Genomic DNA, 19,449 nt, shown 5'->3' with positions numbered 1-19,449 from the left:
GTACCTCTTACTTTCTACACAGATAACAATATTTAAGACATGTGTAAAGTTCTCAAAAGCTTACTAATATAACGAACCATTCTATATTACTGTATCTTCAGCATCTTTTAATAGATCTTCTCTCCTCGTAATGGCTTCATCTTTCCATTTGCATTGTCTGCAAGGGTCCAATTAGTTTCTGCTGTACTCTTGTGCTTTAATGTTAAGTTAATTTTAACAATGTACTCTGATGTTTGTTGTTCTTCACTCAATGACTGGACACTCTGGATACATGTAGCACTTGACTCCCCAAGTGGATCTTTTATGTCCTTGTGTACATGACTCATGTCTCACTTTAGTAATAAAAACACAGTTTATTTTTCCTGTATCTATTATTTTATGGCAGTAATTCAGTCCACCCTCTTGGGCATGCTTTACTTGATGATTCTGGAGGTTCACTTCATTCCATGCTTGATGACTGAACCAATATTTTTACTGCGAGGCGGTAGAATTCCAATACATAAGTTTATTTATTTTACGATGAGTTAGCTATTTTAACGGAGGGGTCTTATAGATGCTACGAGTGGCCTGGATTAGAGAGTGGAAACTAACCAAGATTTTTCTTACCTAGCGGCACATCCTCACCCAGTTGCCTGGGGCACAATCATTCAAGCAAAATAAAAGTTGGGTTGAGATTGGATGTTATATTCCCCAGACTGAATGGTCACTCAGAAAAATTAGCAGAGAGCACCAGTGAAACCCCATTCCACTATGGAGTGTCTGCCTTCCAGAGCAGAGTTAAAAAAATTAGCAGAAAATTCGTACTGTCCAGAGAATAATCATTGCATTTTACTTTGAAAAAAAGAAAAGCAGTATAGATATAGCAAGATGAGAGCTACAAGTTCTGTAAACTGATGTATGTATACAATTATCATGGAATGAGTAGTTTATATATATATATATTCTTGATTTACAGGAGCACCAAACACAGCAGAGTTGAAGATTTGTCGTGTCAACAAGAACACAGGGACTGTTAAGGGAGGAGATGAAATTTTTCTTCTGTGTGATAAAGTTCAGAAAGGTAATTCATTATCTTTGGATTTTTAAATTGTATTTCTGTAATACCTTTGTAAAAAAAAAAGCGCTTGAATGGATGGCACCGTGGTTAGCACTGCTGCCTCCCAGTGCCAGGGATCCAGGTTCGATTCCAACCTTGGGTGACTATCTGTGTGGAGTTTGCATATTCTCCCCGTGTCTGTGTGGTTTCCTCCCACACTCCAAAAATGTGTGGGTTAGATTGATTGGCCGTGCTAAATTGACCCTTAGTGTCAGGGCAATCAGCAGGGTAAATACTTGGGGTTATGGGGATAGGGCTTGGGTGGGATTGTTGTCGATACACACTTGATGGGCTGAATGGCCTCTTTCTGCACTATAGGGAATCTATGACTCTTTAAAAGCTGGGTAGCTTTGACTGGATTCAATCACCTAAAGAGATTGATGAACAATTTTTAATTTTCCCCCTCTCCTTGATTGGCCTGAATTTTTATCCATCTTTTGCCTCACCTTATTACATGACATTTGCTTGGGTTGGGGTGTCCCTATCCTGATGCATGAGGCATCCTGACTGTATAGGTCTGGCTAAATGGACCAGATTTGTTTTTTTACTGTATGATTATTTCATACTTTCAGAGTAGAATAGAAATTGTGCTTTTTATGTGATGAATTGAAAGATTCAGTGCCACTCAAAATGAAGGATGTTGATATTAGTAAATGGACTGTACGACCAGAACCCAGAGTGAATTTCAAACATTTCTTCATTAGGTTTACACAACCCTACACGTTGAATGTCAGAAATCCTAAAAAGCAGGCATGGAATTTTCATTGCCAATTACTAAGATATGTACAAGAATTATAAAATGTTTAACATTTCTGTTGTCGGTGATCTTTTAATATTTAATTGTTTTAATTTATACTTGAAGCTACAGACATTGGTTCTAACATTTTTTAGATGAAGGATTGAATTTTTACTATAAGTTCTATTTGTTTCAGATAAAACCACTAATAGGGCTATTACTGGGTTATCCTAAAATCAGTAGAGCTGTAATTCAGGGGGAGGAAAGAGGAGCAGAGACTGCGTGGCACAGTTTAAATGTCTATTTTAAAATTAATAAAAAAGGTCAACTTTATATTTGCTATTAAACTCCAACCGTGGGTAAACATTGTGTGTTTAAAATCTTTTTATGCATAGTGTTGAACAAACATTAATATTTGCATCCATAGATGATATTGAAGTTCGTTTCTTCACTCAAAACTGGGAGGCGAAAGGTTCGTTTTCACAGGCTGATGTCCATCGACAAGTTGCTATTGTTTTTCGAACACCAGCATATTACCAAGTAAACATTACTGAGCCAGTATCAGTGAAAATGCAGCTTCGACGACCTTCGGACCAGGAAGTCAGTGAACCTATGGAGTTCAGATACCTTCCAGATGAGAGAGGTATTATATAATAATTATTAAACTGTACAATAACATTTGTTCTGTATTTAATAGAATTATTTCACAGTATTCAGCTGCGGCTAATCAAGCAATGTTTGGTACCTAATGTTTTTAGATATTCAAGTGGAATGTTACGCTCCACTTCTCCCGCACAAACCACAGACCTGGAGTGTAATATCAGGTGGCATGGAGGCAGTGCAGTGTCCCTTGCCAACCTGCTGCTGTTTTACCAGTGGCAGAATGGGCACAGGGTGGCACACTTGCCCAAAGGGTAGTTGAGGCCCTAAAAGCTTTATCCCACTGGTGTTGGAGGGTGCCCGGGCCAATGACTCCTAATGGCCTTGATGTTGGTATGGAAGGGTGACTTCCTGTTTGGGGCACTGAGTTTCCTTGCATTTCCTTCCTCCCCCCATGTTCCCCACCACCTGCCCAGCTGAACTTAGTCCCCCCCCCTCCTCCACACCTCTTTGGGACCAGCTAGCCTGGCCTGGCAAAACCCCAGACTTATAGGTGTCTGGCACTATGGTTCCACTTTGTTGGAGACTGTCCTTAGTCCCAGCAGTGACCAGCACTGCTAGAAATTGACTGACAGCTGTTGGAGGTGGGACTTATTCGTCTCAGATGGGGACAGTCTCACCCTTGAGCAACTCAACAGCCTGAAGACCCAGGGCATATTGGCTCAACCCAGCTTTTAAGTTGGAAGAATAATTCCTCTGATTATTACTACATTTTGAGTGTGCCTCCTGAATTGCATCTGTATAGAATATCCATTTTTTTTTCCTGGCATTTGCTTGTATCTTAATCCCGAACAATCTTAATTGTTTTGGACCAAGGTAACCATCCTTCACATGGGGATTAGACTTTAGAATTGAAAATCTATTTAACTGTACAGATATCAAAAGATGAACACGATCCTGATCTTGCCGAGCTTGCACTTTCCAGCAGTGATCGCAGGATACAATATGGGAGCACTGGCTACATTGTTTCCTCACACTAGATAGCTCAGGCCAATTTTATTTAATTCAGTCAATTAACTTATAAAATTTGGCATCACTCCAGTTTTTACAGGTGATCTTTGTTGTTATTTTACTTTGAAGGGGTTTATATTGACATATGCTTCTTCTGATTACCTAGTACTTGTGGGAGCCGTATGTCAGTAGGGCTTTCTGTCCGTGTTAGTAATTTGCTAACACAGTGGGTACACTTGACACCCTGGTGTTGACTTCTCAATCTCTCCACCATCCCTATATATTGTCATACTGCTTATTTGGCATCCAGTACTGGATGAGCAGAAATTTCCTTCAAGTAACTGTTCAAATGACCAAAACAATGTCTTTCAGCCCCATGACAAACTCCGTTCCCTGGCAATCAAGCTTCCATTCCTCTCTGCAACTGCCTGATGCTAACCCAGAACGTTTGCAACCTAAGTGTCCAATTTGATTTTTGAGTTTCTAAACACACGTGTCACCTGATTTTGTCCCTGCCTCAGTTTATCTTCTGCTTAAACTCTCAATAACATTGTTCCCTTTAGATGACTATTCCAGCACTTTGCTGGCTGATCTCCCAATTTGCACCCCCTACAAACTTAAGTTTATCTCAAATTCTGCTGCCCGTATCTTCCTACCATTACCTCCGATCACTGATCATGGCTGGCAATCTGAATTGTGGTTCAGAAACGTCTCAATTTGAAAATTTATCTCGTTGTTTCCAATTCCCTCCATAGCCTTGCTCTTCCCTATCTCCAGAACCTCCCACTTCCTCTGAGATTTTTGCTTACCTCTCATTCTGGCCTTTTGTGCATCCCTATTTTAACCCTCCACCTACTAAATTGTAGAACTCCCTCCCCAAAACCTCTACATTTCTCTGTCTCCATAAGTCACTTCTTTAAAACCTATATCGTCGACTTAAGCTTTTGGTTATCTGTCCTATTATCTTCTAATGTGATTTGGTATCAGATTTTGTTTGATAATGTGAAGCGTGTTGGGACGTTCTCTGTTAAAGATGCGATAAAAATTAATGTTGTTCATTCTAGAAAACAAGGTCAGAAATGTTCTTGTATTTTTACTAGTATGATGTTTGAGTATTAATGTTAAATATGATATTTGAAATAATTTTTTGTATCTTTGTCTTCATTATACAGAAAACTGTTTTTACGAAAAAAGAAAGAGGACAGCAGTTGTTTTTCAGAAGTTGCTGCAGGATTGGGCACCAACAGGTAAGGATCACAGTAAATTCCACACCACCTGATGTGAATTCATTTTACTTTTAGGGTTGCATTTGTCTGTCCTGTGTGCACAGCATCCTAATAGAACCTCAGGTCACAGCCTGTTCCCAGTATGCTATTTTCCAATCAACATTCACTGAAATTTAACACTTGTTAATATAAACTTTGGACAAGTTACTCCAATCTTTGATTTCCAGCAACTATTTCTGAAGTAATGCGGGTACTAACTTAGGGCAGCCTGTAACATTGCTCAGAATATTCAGGGTGACTTTCTACTTGCTAATAAAAGCTGCGAAAGTGATTTGAAGTTGTGAAGTGGGTGGCGTGGCATTGCATGCACACCTGGACAGCTCCTTCTCGATGTCGTCATATACTGACAGCCAGAACACAGTTTCTTTTGCCCTATGCTTTGTCGCTTCCATCTGAGTGTCCTTGATGGAGTTGCTGGTGTTTGTATTTTCCTATGATAGCTGATGTACATTAGCTAAAATGTAATTAAGTTAAACTTGGCTGAGTGTTAGGCTCACAATCACTATGGTTCAGTTCCATGGTTTTAAACAAAAAAGAACTAAATAATGCTGGCGATAAATGCAATGAATCAGTGCCAACTCTCTGACACTTCCTCCTACCTTCCTCTGGATGATGACCCCACCAGTGAACATCAAGCCATTGAGTCCAGGACTGTCACTGATCTCATCTACTTTGGAGATCTTCCCTCCAGTGCATCTAACCTCATAGACCCCCAACCCCAAACGGTCCTTCCCAAGATCAACAAACAGGACAGCCCTGTTGTCCTGTCATTTGTCTATTTCTGCCCCACTGAATTAATTTGAACTGACTTGGAACAGTTGCTGGTCAAAATCCTAGAATTTTCATCATAATCACACTGGGTGTATCTATGCCACATTGCAGCAGTTCAAGAAGGCAACTCGCCATCAGCTTCTCAAAGGCAATTAGGATTACTTAGCCAGCTATGCCTGCATCCTGTGAAAGCATTTTAAAAATCTCTTCCTATCTTGGCTATTTTTTCCTCCCCTTGTCCAGTCTTCCCACCTACATCTGATTCTTCTGATGCTGCCCATCACTCATATTGTCCAGGTTTCTAGCCCTAATTATCTTCTCTTCACCATGGGCATTCAATCTCTTTCAGTCTTCACCAGGATGGTTGCAACCCTCCTTCCCTGGTGGACCATGTTCTCATATTGAACAGCTTCTTTAGCACCACTCACTTTGTCCAAATGAAAAGTGTTGCAATGGGTACACGTGTGACCTAGAATTTGTGGGGTATATGTAACTTTCCTTGTTCCAGTCTTATATTGGGCTGTCTCCCTCACTTTTATCATTCTGGTACATTGGTGTTTCCTGCTCTCTGAACTGGAAAACTTCTTCAACAATGTTTCCAATTTCAATCCAGCTCTCAGCTTTACATGGTCCACCTCCAACTCATTCCTTCCCTTCCTCAACTTCACACTCTTCACTTCTGCCATGAACAAATATTTACTATAAGTCCACAAACCCCCACAACTATTTTGACTACATCCTCACATTCTGAGGATTACTTGGAATCTGGTTGACAGGATCTTGACCATTTATCTCCAAGTTCCCGCTCTTCTGCTTTCAGTCCTTTTCCATCCCTCCCCGAACACTGATCAGCTTCCCTTTGTGCTCACATTCAGTCCACAAGCCTCCACTATTCAATAGATCATCTTCTGCCATCCCTAGCATGATGTAACCACAAAATGCATTTTTACTTTCCCTTCTCTCTCTTTTACATTCTTTCAATGGATGTGAACATTTCTGGCAAAGTCAGCATTTGTGCCCATCCCTAACTGTCCTTGAGAAGGTGATGGTGAGTTGCCTTTTTGATCTTTGTGTTCTGAAGGGACTGTTCCTCCTGGTTCACTCTTCTTTCCTCACCATTAAAAACACGCCTTTCTGGTAAAATAGCAATTTTTGCATGCTTTGAATTCGATTTAGTACACTGTGGGCCCGATTTTATCATTTTCATTCTAAGTGCTGAATCTGGGTGTAATACAGATGCGATTTAGAATGCTTTCAGGTGCCCCCATACGCACTCAGCCTAAAAAAAAAGTCGCCAGTCCCATTCGCGCTGTGGGCAAGGTTCAGTGTGGCCAAAATGATCGGAACTCTGAACTGTGCATGCGCAGTTGGAAAAAAATTTGAAAAAGCATGCCCATGTCAGGTCGCTCCCGAGCTGCAGAATGCAGAGAAAGAGCCCGGGAACAAAAAGCAGGAGTGATGGCTCCCGCACACATCACTGTCCAATCATCCAGCTCCCCCCACTACCCACACATATCTCTGTCCCCCTTATCCACCCCCCTCGCTACCCAGGCCGATCAACACCCCTGCATCCCACCCCCCCCACCAATCCATCTAACCCCATCCCCCTCACCACCAGTGAGCAATTGGGATTACCTCCGCACCCCCACCCCACCCCAGACAAGAGAATGGTTTGGCCTCACTCATCATTCCCCCGCTTTCCTTCCCCACCCAGACAATGACCTGGCCTGATTCATTCCACCATCCCGCCCCCACCAAGAGAATAGTTTGGCCTCACTCACCACCACCCCCCTCCTCGCAGAGGAACATCTGAGCCGCCTCTTCCTCCCTCCCCACCAGACAACAATCAGCCCTTCCCACCCACCACCTGCGGACAATGATTCCCTCCGCTCTCCAACCAGAGATACATCTGACCCGCCGCCTCCTCCTCCTACCCCCCCCCCCCCCCCCCCCCCCCCAAACCAGACAACAATCTGGCCTCACTCCCCTCCCCCATCAAACCAGGAATAATCTGACCCGCCTCTTCCCCCCACCAGTCTGAGTCAGAGAGCCGTTGGAAGCTCTGAACGCGCTCTTCAGCACCCAATTCAGACTTTTATTTAGCAGGTCCATTACGACGTGATTCCAGATTGGCGAACGTGATGGTAAAGGGGGAAATGCTGATAAAGTTGGGCAGGTAGTTCATTAATTCAATTTAAAGACATGCAAATGCATTTAAATTGCCATTGCGCCCATTTTGGGCATGAATCTAATCGCCACCATTCTCGGGTTTCGGTAAAGTGGCAATCTGCGCGGACCTGGGCGCAGATTGCATTAATGGCCTCACACCCGATTTTACTATGTTTTCGGGCACAATGCAATGGTAAAATCGGGCCCTATATTTGCAGCTCACACTGTGGTCTGATATACATTGGGAAGACCAAACACATACTGAGCAACCACTTTGTGAGACATATCTGTTCAGTCCCCATGCATGACCCTGAGATTCTGTTCATGTCATTTTAATTCGACACCTTGCTCTCACGTTGATCTCTCTGACCTATGGTGTTCCAATGAAGCACAATGTAAGCTTGAGGAACAAAATTTCATCTTTTGATCAGGCACTTTGATCGCCAAAAAGACTCAACATTTTCAACTATTTCAGACCATAAATCTCTGTCCCAATTTTGCTTCCTTTTTCTTTGCATGTCTTTGTTTCAGTCTCATTTTCCCCTTGCTTTCACTTTCAGATAGCAGCAATCTGTCATTCTTATCCCCTCTGGACAAGCCTTTTGTTCTTTATTAGTCCCATTACCATTGCATCAGCAGCTGTTTTGTTGTTTGATCTCTCATGTCTCCCACCGTGCGATCCTCCCTTTTGTTTTTTTTTTCCATCCTCCCCCCTTTCACTTGTCTAAAACCATTATTGTGTAACTTTTCCCAGTTCCAGAGAAAAGTCATCAACCTGAAGCATTCATTCTTTTTTTTCCCTCCACGTGTTGCAGGATCTGTTGAATATTTCCAGCATTTTCCATTTTTATGCCTGGATCAATATTTTTTACTACCCAGGAAAAACTAGCTCAAACACTGATCAAGCTGTTCTACATTGGCAGTAACACATTGGTTCCTAAATGGGACACTAGTTCTTACAATCTTGAACATTATAGATCTGACTAAGGTTCAGATAATCAAACACATGAATTGTATGCCCATTTACTTCAACTTTTTCTCTGTATCAGATTTTTGTTTTGTTAGGTTAGGGCAAAACAAATGTTCCTTGGAATTTATCCTGCCATTTTCTTTTACAAAGGCCAGCTGGATGCTCAGGGTAGCACCATCATGCTCTTGGTGAAGCTTTTGGTACTTTCATTTTCACAGAATCATTACAATACAAGGCCATTCAGCCCATCCTGTCTGCAGCCATTCTCCATATGAGCAGTTCATTTAGTGTCATTCTCCCATCTTCTTTCCATAAAGCTGCATGGCTTTCCTTTTCAGATGACAGTCTAATTCCCTTCTGAATGTTTTGATTGAACTTTCCTCCATCATATTCTCATACATTCCACATCTCAATCACAAGCTGCGTGAAAACGTTTTTCATATCACTTTTTTGCTATTTATTTTAAATCTGCACCTTCTTATTCTCTCCCTATCCTTTCACAAGTGGGAACAGTTTCTCGCTATCTGTTCTGTCCAGGCCTCTCATGATTTTGAATACATAGATCAAAATCTCCTCTCCATCTTTTCTTCTTCAATGAAGACAGTCCTAGCTTTTCCAATCTGTTTTCATAACTGAAGTTACTCATCCCAGGAACCATCTTGTTAATCTTTTTCTGCACTTGCTCCAATATCTTCCTTCACACACTTCCTAAAGTTTGGCACCCAGAACTGGATGCAACACTTCAGCTGAGGCTGAATAAGTGTCTTCTACAATTTCAGTATAGACTCCTTGCTCTGGTGTTCTATACCCCTTTTATAAAGGTGATGACACTGTATGCTTTAATCACTCTCTCAACTTGTTCTGCAACCTTCAATGACTTGTACACATTCAGACCCAGAGCTGTACCCTTTCCTTTGTGGTGTCCTTTCATTTCCTTCCTACCATGGAAATAAATTTAACATTGCATACTATTGTGATGCCCCCATGCACTTTGTGAATGAGTGCATCAAGTTCTTTATACATTTTCTTTATTGTTTCAAAGCAAGTACAGTGGTTGGCATTGCTGCCTTACAACACCAGAGATCTGGGTTCGGCTCCAGCCTTGGGTCACTGTCTGTGTGGAGTTTGCACATTCTATCTGTGTCTGTTTGGGTTTCCTCCATGTGCCCCAGTTTCCTCTCACAGTCCAAGGATATACAGATTGGGTTGATTGGCCATGCTAGATTGCCCCTTAGTGTCGGGGGATTGGCAGGGTAAATGTGTGGGGTTACGGAGATAAGGTCTGGATGGAATTGTTGTTGATGCAGGCTCGATGGGTTAAATGGCCTCCTGCACTGTAGAGATTCGATGATTCAGGCGTAGAAAATTCCTCTATTCGTACTGCAGCTAGGAATAACTTGTCTAATTTCACCAGTGGGAGCAGACAGACATTTTTGGGATGCTTCTTCCAGCTCTGGTCCTGAGATCCATGCTGGCAAGTGACTAGCAGCGAATTGAGAACAAGCATCTGATTTCTGCACTCTTCTTTGATTTTTCCATCACTGTCAGCCGTGCCTTCAGCTGCCCCGGCCATAAGCTCTGCAATTTCCTCCCTAAACCTCTTCAACTCAACCCCTCTCTCCTCCCTAAGACACTCCTTAAAAACTATGGGCAGAATTCTCTACTTTTGATACCAAATCCAGTGACCCGCTGGCTCCACTGGTGCCAGCCCCATTGACCAGAACAGTGGGAATTTGCACCAGATTCTGCGTATGACAGACTCGAAATGTTGACTCTATTTCTCTCTGCACAGTTGCTGCTGGACCTGCTGTGTTTTCCAGCATTTTCTGTTTTTATTTCAGATTTCCAGCATCCATGGTAGTTTGCTTTGATTTTACTCCTTGGCCTCAATAGAGGTAAAGTTGGGTGGTTTTAAGTTGGGAGTCTGCCCCATATCCACCCATTGTCCAGCTGACTGGGATTAGGGTCTGGGTAGGATTGTTGTTGGTGCAGACTCGATGGGCTGAATGGCATCCTTTTGCACTGTAGGGATTCTATAATTCGGGATTCACTTTAATGCTGGCTGCCAGTCTCTTTTCACGCTCCCTCTTTGCTTGTTTTATTTGGTTTTTCAATTTGCTAGGAATGATAGGAAGGAATTCTTGGGTCTCTGTGAATGCAGTTTCTGGGTAAACCGTAATTTGTTTTCCCTACGTACCCATAGAAAGGTGCCTGATCTATGCTTGGCATCTTGCCACCCAATTGTATGATTTGGATAGAAGAACACCCTTGTGAGGAATCTAGCAGCCTAGTGTGACTTAGATGTTTTGGTGTTTGACAGAATTGTGGATTTGCCTGCTGTGCTGCACCAACAAAAGATATTAAGCAGAAAATTATGAAGACAATTGGAATGTGATTTAGAGCCCATAAATGGGCTGATCCAGGACATGTCAATCTTGATTTAATGCCATCTCGCTAAGATATGCAAATACTTTATGGAATAAATGTTAGAATATATGTTAGAACGTTGGGTTCATTCAGATTAAAATTTCTGAATGTGTGTGGTTTTGCTACCACTATTCAGTTGGCTTTGCTTGTTCGATGACATTTTTCCCTAACTGGATTTTGACTTACAGTTTCAAATGCCACAGATGTACAACGTATGCAAAACCGACCAGATGAGGTCACAGTTGGTGTGCCTACTGCTAGAAGAGCTTTTACACTCTCAAAGGCCATCAAGCAAGGTAGGAAAGAAATTCATCACAAACACAATCTGATCGGAGTACACTTTACAGGAATTGTAACCTAGATTCAGAATTACTTTTACTATTTGTTAACATTACAGATCGGCCCTTTTTTTCTATAGTGTAGTGAAATCAATCTACTCTTACGTCATCATATCCTGTTACAGGTATCATTTATTTCAGGAGAAAATTTCAGGACAGTGTTGCCATAGCACAAGGGATTTTGCATATCATGTAACTTTGTGTATTACGTATTTAATGTAGTATGTTATATAACTTCCCGATTCAAGTCAACATTTCAAAGCCTGACTTGCACCAATTCATTTATTTATAGCTGATCATTTAACTTAGAAATGAATCAGAATGTTTCCTTGGGTAGTCATGGTAAATGTTTCAGATTGACAGATATTTGGAGTGTAGTGTATCTTTTATTTATTTTAAACTCAATGATTACTGGATGCACGATCAGTTCAAATCTATCAATATAACTTGCTGACTCTAAGCATAAACCATAGAACCATAGAAAATTACAGCTCAGAAACAGGCCTTTTGGCCCTTGTCTGTGCTGAACCATTTTGTTTTTTGCCTAGTCCCACTGACCTGCACTTGAACCATATCCCTCCACACTCCTCTCATCCATGAACCCGTCCAAGTTTTTCTGAAATGTTAAAAGTGACCCCACATTTACCACTTTATCCGCCAGTTCATTCCACACTCCCACCACTCTCTGCGTGAAGAAGCACCCCCCTAATATTCCCTTTAAACTTTTCTCCTTTCACCCTTAACCCATGCCCTCTGGTTTTTTTTCTCCCCTAGCCTCAGTGGAAAAAGTCTGCTTGCGTTCACTCTATCTATACCCATCAAAATCTGATACACCTCTATCAAATCTCCCCTCAATCTTCTACGCTCCAGGGAATAAAGTCCTAACCTATTCAATCTCTCTCTGTAACTCAGCTTTTCAAGTCCCGGCAACATCCTTGTGAACCTTCTCTGCACTCTTTCAACCTTATTTACATCCTTCCTGTAACTAGGTGACCAAAACCATACACATACTCTAAATTCGGCCTCACCAATGCCTTTTATAACCTTACCATAACTCCAACTTTTATACTCAATACTCTGATTTATAAAGGCCAATGTACCAAAAGCACTCTTTACGACCCTATTCACCTGTGACATCACTTTTAGAGAATTCTGTACCTGTATTCCCAGATCCCTCTGTTCAACTGCACTCTTCAGAGTCCTACCATTTTAGACAACATCCACTGCCGTCCCTTCATCTACTTTCCTGGTGACCTCTTCAAAAAACTCTAATAGATTGGTCAAACATGACCTACCACACGCACAGCCATGTTGATTCTCCCTAATAAGTCCCTGTCTATCCAAATATTTGTAGATCCTATCCCTTATCACACCTTCCAATAACTTGCCAACTACCAATGTCAAACTTACTGGCCTGTAATTTCCCGGATTTCTTTTGGAACCTTTCTTAAACAATAGAACAACGTGAGCCACCCTCCAATCATCTGGCACCTCCCCCGTGAACAGTGACATTTTAAATTTAAACATTTTTTAAAATAGCTCTCATCATTTGTCAGAGGATTCATTGTTTCGTTCCTTACTTCATAGAGCCCCAGGACTCATTTATTGGACTCCAACAGGCACAAGTAATGTCAAGTCAACAGCAGACCAAAAGTGTGGCGGCTATGAACGAGAATCATATTTTTAATAGCACAGTTCTCAGAAATTCAAATCAGGTTTTCAATTCTGGCCAACAAACATTGGTATCGACAACCACAACACCAGTTGCCCCTCCAAGCTGGCATCAGATAACTTCTTACAATGCTCGAAAAGATGACTTGCATCCACATGCTCCTGCAAATCATAATTCCCTGCCAGTGCTTAGTGATGATGTGCTGCAATGTTTGGAACCTCCTAAACAGAACTGTCCAGTAGATTCAGTGGGATTTAGACATGATGTTAGAAACAATGGTATCGGAGCTCAATGCATTCAACAACCTGCTACTGTTTTGAGCACTTCCAATACCATGGTAAATCAGAACCCACATGTAAATATGCAGATACTTGCCCGTAATAGCATTGACCATAATGATGGACATTTGATGGGTACAAACCGTGAACAAAGATTGCAAATGGCAGATCTATGGAAGCTACCAAATCAGCAACAACCACCATCCATTCAAAGTGTTCAATTATCTCAAAATACCTTTGGAAACACTGCTGCTATCAAAACTGCTCAAGCAAATTCACAACTACCTACTGACATTCAGATGGATGATGTCCTTGGACACCTGACCAACGACCTATCTTTTAATGGAGGCATGCAGATGACAGACAGCATGACAAATAATATATTCAGTGTTGATGGATTTGAAGGTAATGATTGTATGAATCCAGTCATCTCCGACCCTGTAGACATGGGTTTTATTAATGAACTCCAGAACCCTTCTGGCGATTTCAATGACTTCATTCAGACTCTTTGACAGTAAAAAGAAAGTGAACACCTTGGGTGGAATCTTGTCCCCTTTAAAAATAAGGTTGCGACCTTACACTTGCTGGCAACATGCATGCTGGTGTGATATTCTGGGAGGCCACCTCCATGTCTGCTGTCCAATTGAGGCCAACGGGCAGGTTCCTGAGGCCCAATCATAGGACCTGCAACCATGAAAGGATGGCAGCCCTGCTGACAAAGGTGGATTCTGCTTCTGCGGATGGGGACCACAAGGGTTCCTCAATATTGAGGCACTTTCTGAAGAGTTCCCCTCCAAGTCACATACTATCCTGACTTAGAAATATATTGCTGTTTCTTCATTGTCACTGGGTTAAAATCATGGAATTTCTTCCCAACTTGCACCGTGGTGTATCTTCACTACATGGACACAAAGGACCATCTCAAGGGCTATAAATACGATGAAGCTGTCATCTCATGAATGAATGAATGAAGCTTGAATTCTATAATAAAAACACTGGCACACAAGCTGTCCCTTAATTTTTCCTGCCAGAGTTGCTCACCCTGGTGGAAGCCCCATGCCAGTCACCTGGATCTTGATGGTGTCCCCAAACAACTCTCAAATGACTTAGTTAATTATTTAAATTGGTTATCCAATCCTGTCAGCTGGATAATAGTTACCAGTGACATCCCTCCTCTGTCAAGCTTGTCAGAAGCAGAAACACACCTGACTGTTGACCGGAAACCCTGAAATTTCTTCCTGGTCAGTTGTCAAGTCCACCTCTGTGAGACTAGGAAGTTTCCACCCATTAAATGTGGATCAGTTCAGGAATTCCAGTTGCTCCTTTTAGGTGCGAATTTTTACAGATACATTAAAATGTTAAGAATGTTGTTGCAATTATAAGGAATGAGTTGGAAGTAGTGTCCAAAAGAAGTAGTTAATGCTATTCCTGAAATCTCGCTGATCTTTCAACTTCAGATTTTTAATATAATCTGTGCAGCAAGTGTTGCTATTCTATGCTGTTCAATTCATTTTTCCAATTTTATCATAGTATTTAAGTTCTCAAACGAAGTGAAAGCCTAGGCTAAAATTCAGAATGGTGAATGTTACATTGTAAAGTTGTAAATTCATTGTTTTACATAAAAGGGACTTCCCTTATTGTCTGTAATGACTGTGTCAATCTAACTACTTAGCACAGAAACTTTGCAAATTAAGTTCTCAATTTATAAATCTGTTTCAGGGAATTCGAATGTACAATTATAATATTGCTTATTATGAATCTTTTTGTGATGAGATTTTTTTAAAAATTACCATACTTCATTTTTTTCTAACATTTATTAATTTTTTTCATTGTTTATATGCTACTTTTTTGAAAAAAATATAATCACTGCTAGTATTGAGTTTAATTTTATTCCTCTGTATCTTTAAATAAAATTAGTTAAAAGTTCACCCAATTGTGTTTCCATTAATTAATGTTAGAGAGTAATTCATTGGATGCAGAGGGAGCAGAAATGGAACAGACACAGCTCAAGGCCCCATCAATGACAGTTGTGCGGGGGCAATGAATTGTCAGTTGAGGATATATCTGAAATACGGGTTTGGAAGTTTAAGCTGTTAGAATAGGTCTGCAAAGATGGAAAAACTGGGTGAATGGAATAAAGAGCTCATGGGAAGTGGGGTGTGAGGAAATGTGTTCAAGTTACCTGTGGGAGTTAGTGAGCTTAGAGTGACTGCTGGTTGATAGCCTAGCTGCAGAAATAAAGACAGAGGTTGGGCAGTGAAGTCAGACATTGCTTCCAATTTCTATCCTTCCCACAAACAGTCAAAATTAATCATTTTTCAGTTCATGGCAAAAGCAGGAAATGTCACTATATAGTCACTGATATTCCAGAAAAGAAATAAGGAAGGGAACCTGAATAGGATTGGAAGAATGTTTTAACATATCCCACAAAAAAACAGGCATGGCTGAGATCCACATGAGTTCCCATACCAACAGCCTTTAATTAGAGGAAATTAATAGAGTTAAAAGGGAAGTTCTTAGAACAAGTTCAGTGATGTGAAGGAGGATCAAGACTGGGCTTCTGTTCAAGGAAGAATTGGAGAGCTCTCAGGCCTTCTGGTGGGGGATGAAGGTGTAGAAGTGGGCATCCATAGTGAAGTGAGACTTAAGTCTAGGAAACTAGAAACCATTAAAGTAGGAGGGGGCACTGGAAGAATCATATATAGCTGGTAAGAGACTGGTTTGAGGTGGGAAAAGAAGAGTTGAGATGGAAATATATCAGTTCCGTAGTGCAAGAACAGACTGAATTGATGAGTCTATTGGGTGGTCTTGAAGGAGGCAGAAGCAAGCTGCTCCTGTACGGAGGACTGAAGTTGGAGGTTATGGAGGGAAGATCTCCAGAGGAAATGAAGTCTGTGATAATCATGGAAGTGAAGGCTTAATGGTTGGTGGTAGGGTTATAGGCCAGGGATAAGTAGGGTGAAGTGCAGAGAGTTAGCATTCAGCCTCCAAGAGGTAAGTTCACCAATCAACAGGCCCCTTGTCAGTAAGTTTGATGACAATCTTAGAGCTGAACGTGAAAGCTCAAGAGTGTTACAAATTCAGAAGGAGGTATGCTGGAGTACGTGTAGGGAAGCAGAGAACCGTAGAAAATTACAGCTCAGAAACAGGCCTTTTGGCCCTTCTTGTCTGTGCTGAACCATTATTTGCCTAGTCCCACTGACCTGCACTTGAACCATATCCCTCCACACTCCTCTCATCCATGAACCCGTCCAAGTTTTTCTGAAATGTTAAAAGTGACCCCGCATTTACCACTTTATCCGCCAGTTCATTCCACACTCCCACCACTCTCTGCGTGAAGAAGCACCCCCCTAATATTCCCTTTAAAGATTTTAAAGATTTTCTTAAAAGTGACCCTGCATTTACCACTTTATCCGGCAGCTCACTGCCACCACTCTGTGTGAAGAAGCCCCCGCCTAATATTCCCTTTAAACTTCTCTCCTTTCACCCTTAAACCATGCCCTTTTTTTTTCTCCCCTAGTCTCAGTGGAAAAAGCCTGCTTGCGTTCACTCTATCTATACCCATCAAAATCTTATACACCTCTATCAAATCTCCTCTCATTCTTCTACGCTCCAGGGAACAAAGTCCTAACCTATTCAGTCTCTCTCTGTAACTCAGCTTCTCAAGTCCCAGCAACATCCTTGTGAACCTTTGCACTCTTTCAACCTTATTTACATCCTTCCTGTAACTAGGTGACCAAAACCGTACACAATACTCTAAATTTGGCCTCACCAGTGCCTTTATATAACCTTACCATAATACTCCAACTTTTATACTCGATACTCCGATTTACAAAGGCCAGTGTACCAAAAGCACTCTTTATGACCCTATCCACCTGTGACGTCACTTTTAGGGAATTCTGTACCTGTATTCCCAGATCCCTCTGTTCAACTGCACTCTTCAGAGTCCTACCATTTAGCCTGTACATTCTACTTTGGTTTGTCCTTCTAAAGTGCAATACCTCACACTTGTCTGTGTTAAATTCCATTTGCCATTTTTCAACCCATTTTTCTAGTTGGTCCAAGTCCCTCTGCAAGCTTTGAAAACCTTCCTCGTTGTCCACTACACCTCCAATCTTTATAGCATCAGCAAATTTGCTGATCCAATTTACCACATTATCATCCAGAGCACTGATATAGATGACAAACAACAACGGACCCAAAACCGATTCCTGCGGCACTCCAGTAGTCACAGACCTCCACTCAGAAGCAATCCTCCACAACCACTCTCAGGCTTCTTCCATTGAGCCAGTGTCTAATCCAATTTTCAACCTCCCCATGTATACCTAGTGACTGAACCTTTGTAACTAACCTCCCATGGGGGACCTTGTCAAAGGCCTTGCTGAAATCCAGGTAGACAACATCCACTGCCTTCCCTTCATCCACTTTCCTGTGCCCTCCTCGAAAAACTCTAATAGATTGGTCAAACATGACCTACCACGCACAAAGCCATGTTGACTCTCCCTAATAAGTCCCTGTCTATCCAAATATTTGTAGATCCTATCCCTTATCACACCTTCCAATAACTTGCCAACCAGCGACATCAAACTTATTGGCCTGTAATTTCCCGGATTTCTTTTGGAAACTTTTTTAAACAATGGAACGACATGAGTCACCCTCCAATCATCTGGCACCTCCCCTGTGAATATTAACATTTTAAATATGTCTGCCAGGGCCCCTGCAAGTTCAACACTAGCCTCCCTCAAGGTCTGTGGGAATACCCTGTCTGGTCCTGGGGATTTAACCACCCTTATTTGCCTCAAGACAGCCAGCACCACCTCCTCTTTAATCTGTAAAGGTTCTATGACCTCCCTACCTGTTTGCCCTATTGCTGTAGACTCTGCTTGTTTCCTCAGTAAGTATGGATGCAAAAAACCCATTTAGTATTGTTTTCCCGCCACCACCTCCCCACCCCCAATCTCTTTTGGTTCCATACACAATCTACCACTCTGGTCTTCAAGAGGACCAATTTTATCCCTCACTATTCTTTTGCTCCTTACAGACCTGTAGAAGCTCTTTGGATTTTCCTTCACTCTGTCTGCCAAAGCAACCTCATGTCTTCTTTTGGCCCTCCTGATTTCCCTCTTAAGTAGCTTCTTGCAGTTTTTACACTCCTTGAGCATCTGATCTGTTCCTTGCTGCCTGTATATTTCATACAACTCTCTCTTCCTCTTAATCAATGTTACAATCTCCTGTGAGAACCAAGGTTCCTTATTCCTATTTACTTTGCTTTTAATCCTGACAGGAACATATAAACTCTGCACTCTCAAAATTTCTCCTTTGAAGGCTTCCCACTTCCAACTTACATCCTTACCAGAGAACAGCCTGTGCCAATCCACACTCCCCAGATCCTTTCTCATTTCATCAAATTTGGCCTTTTTCCAGTTCAGAACTCAAGCCAAGGACCAGACCTATCCTTATCCATAACCAGGTTGAAACTAATGGCATTATGATCACTGGATCCAAAGTGTTCCCTTACACGCATATCCATCACCTACCCTAACTCATTTCCCAAATTGGAATTGAAATGTTTGATGTCATGACAGCAGTTCTAAAATATAAAGACCTGGAGAGAGTTGGATGTCAGAGGTCCAGATGGAGGGAAAGCTCTGAAGGCAGGAGAAAATGCCCACGCGGTAGGTAGAAGTCCTAGCAAAAAAAAATCCTGGGGCAAAGAGAACACCGTGCAGTCCATTCATTGAAGTGGCAGTGGAGGATATCACAGAGGATGCTATTGCATATTCTGCAAGAGGAAAAGAATGAGTCAGACATACTAATCGATATGAAGACAGCAGATATTGAGGCCAGGCTTTCAGGCGATGGTTAGGGAAGAAGTTAAACCTCACAGGTAGTGGAGCATTTTTGTTAAGAACATAAGAAATAGGAGCAGGAGTAGGCCATCTAGCCCTTCGAGCCTGCCCCGCCATTCAATAAGATCATGGCTGATCTGAAATGGAGCGGTTCCACTTTCCCGCTTTCTCCCCATAACCCTTAATTCCCCGTCTATCAAAAACCTATCTACCCATGACTTATATATATTCAGCGAGGTAGCCTCC

The 19,449-nt window shown here is 41.8% G+C and overlaps 1 protein-coding gene across 1 annotated transcript in view; it reads left to right on the top strand.

The window, feature by feature from the left end:
- Window positions 1-15,282, top strand: part of rel (REL proto-oncogene, NF-kB subunit) — a 46,770-nt gene extending 31,488 nt beyond the window's left edge. Inside the window, exons 7-11 of the mRNA XM_080200386.1 lie at window positions 956-1,060; window positions 2,260-2,475; window positions 4,616-4,690; window positions 11,255-11,362; window positions 12,992-15,282. Coding sequence (XP_080056512.1) covers window positions 956-1,060; window positions 2,260-2,475; window positions 4,616-4,690; window positions 11,255-11,362; window positions 12,992-13,866 — 1,379 coding nt within the window. The 3' untranslated portion in view covers window positions 13,867-15,282. The remainder of the gene's footprint in view (window positions 1-955; window positions 1,061-2,259; window positions 2,476-4,615; window positions 4,691-11,254; window positions 11,363-12,991) is intronic.
- The last annotated feature ends 4,167 nt before the right edge of the window (window positions 15,283-19,449 follow it).

The sequence above is a fragment of the Carcharhinus amblyrhynchos genome, chromosome 12 (genome assembly GCF_965287045.1).
Source record: "Carcharhinus amblyrhynchos chromosome 12, sCarAmb.v2.hapA, whole genome shotgun sequence".
Lineage (NCBI taxonomy): Eukaryota > Metazoa > Chordata > Chondrichthyes > Carcharhiniformes > Carcharhinidae > Carcharhinus > Carcharhinus amblyrhynchos.
This window is presented reverse-complemented; position numbering and strand designations above follow the sequence as displayed.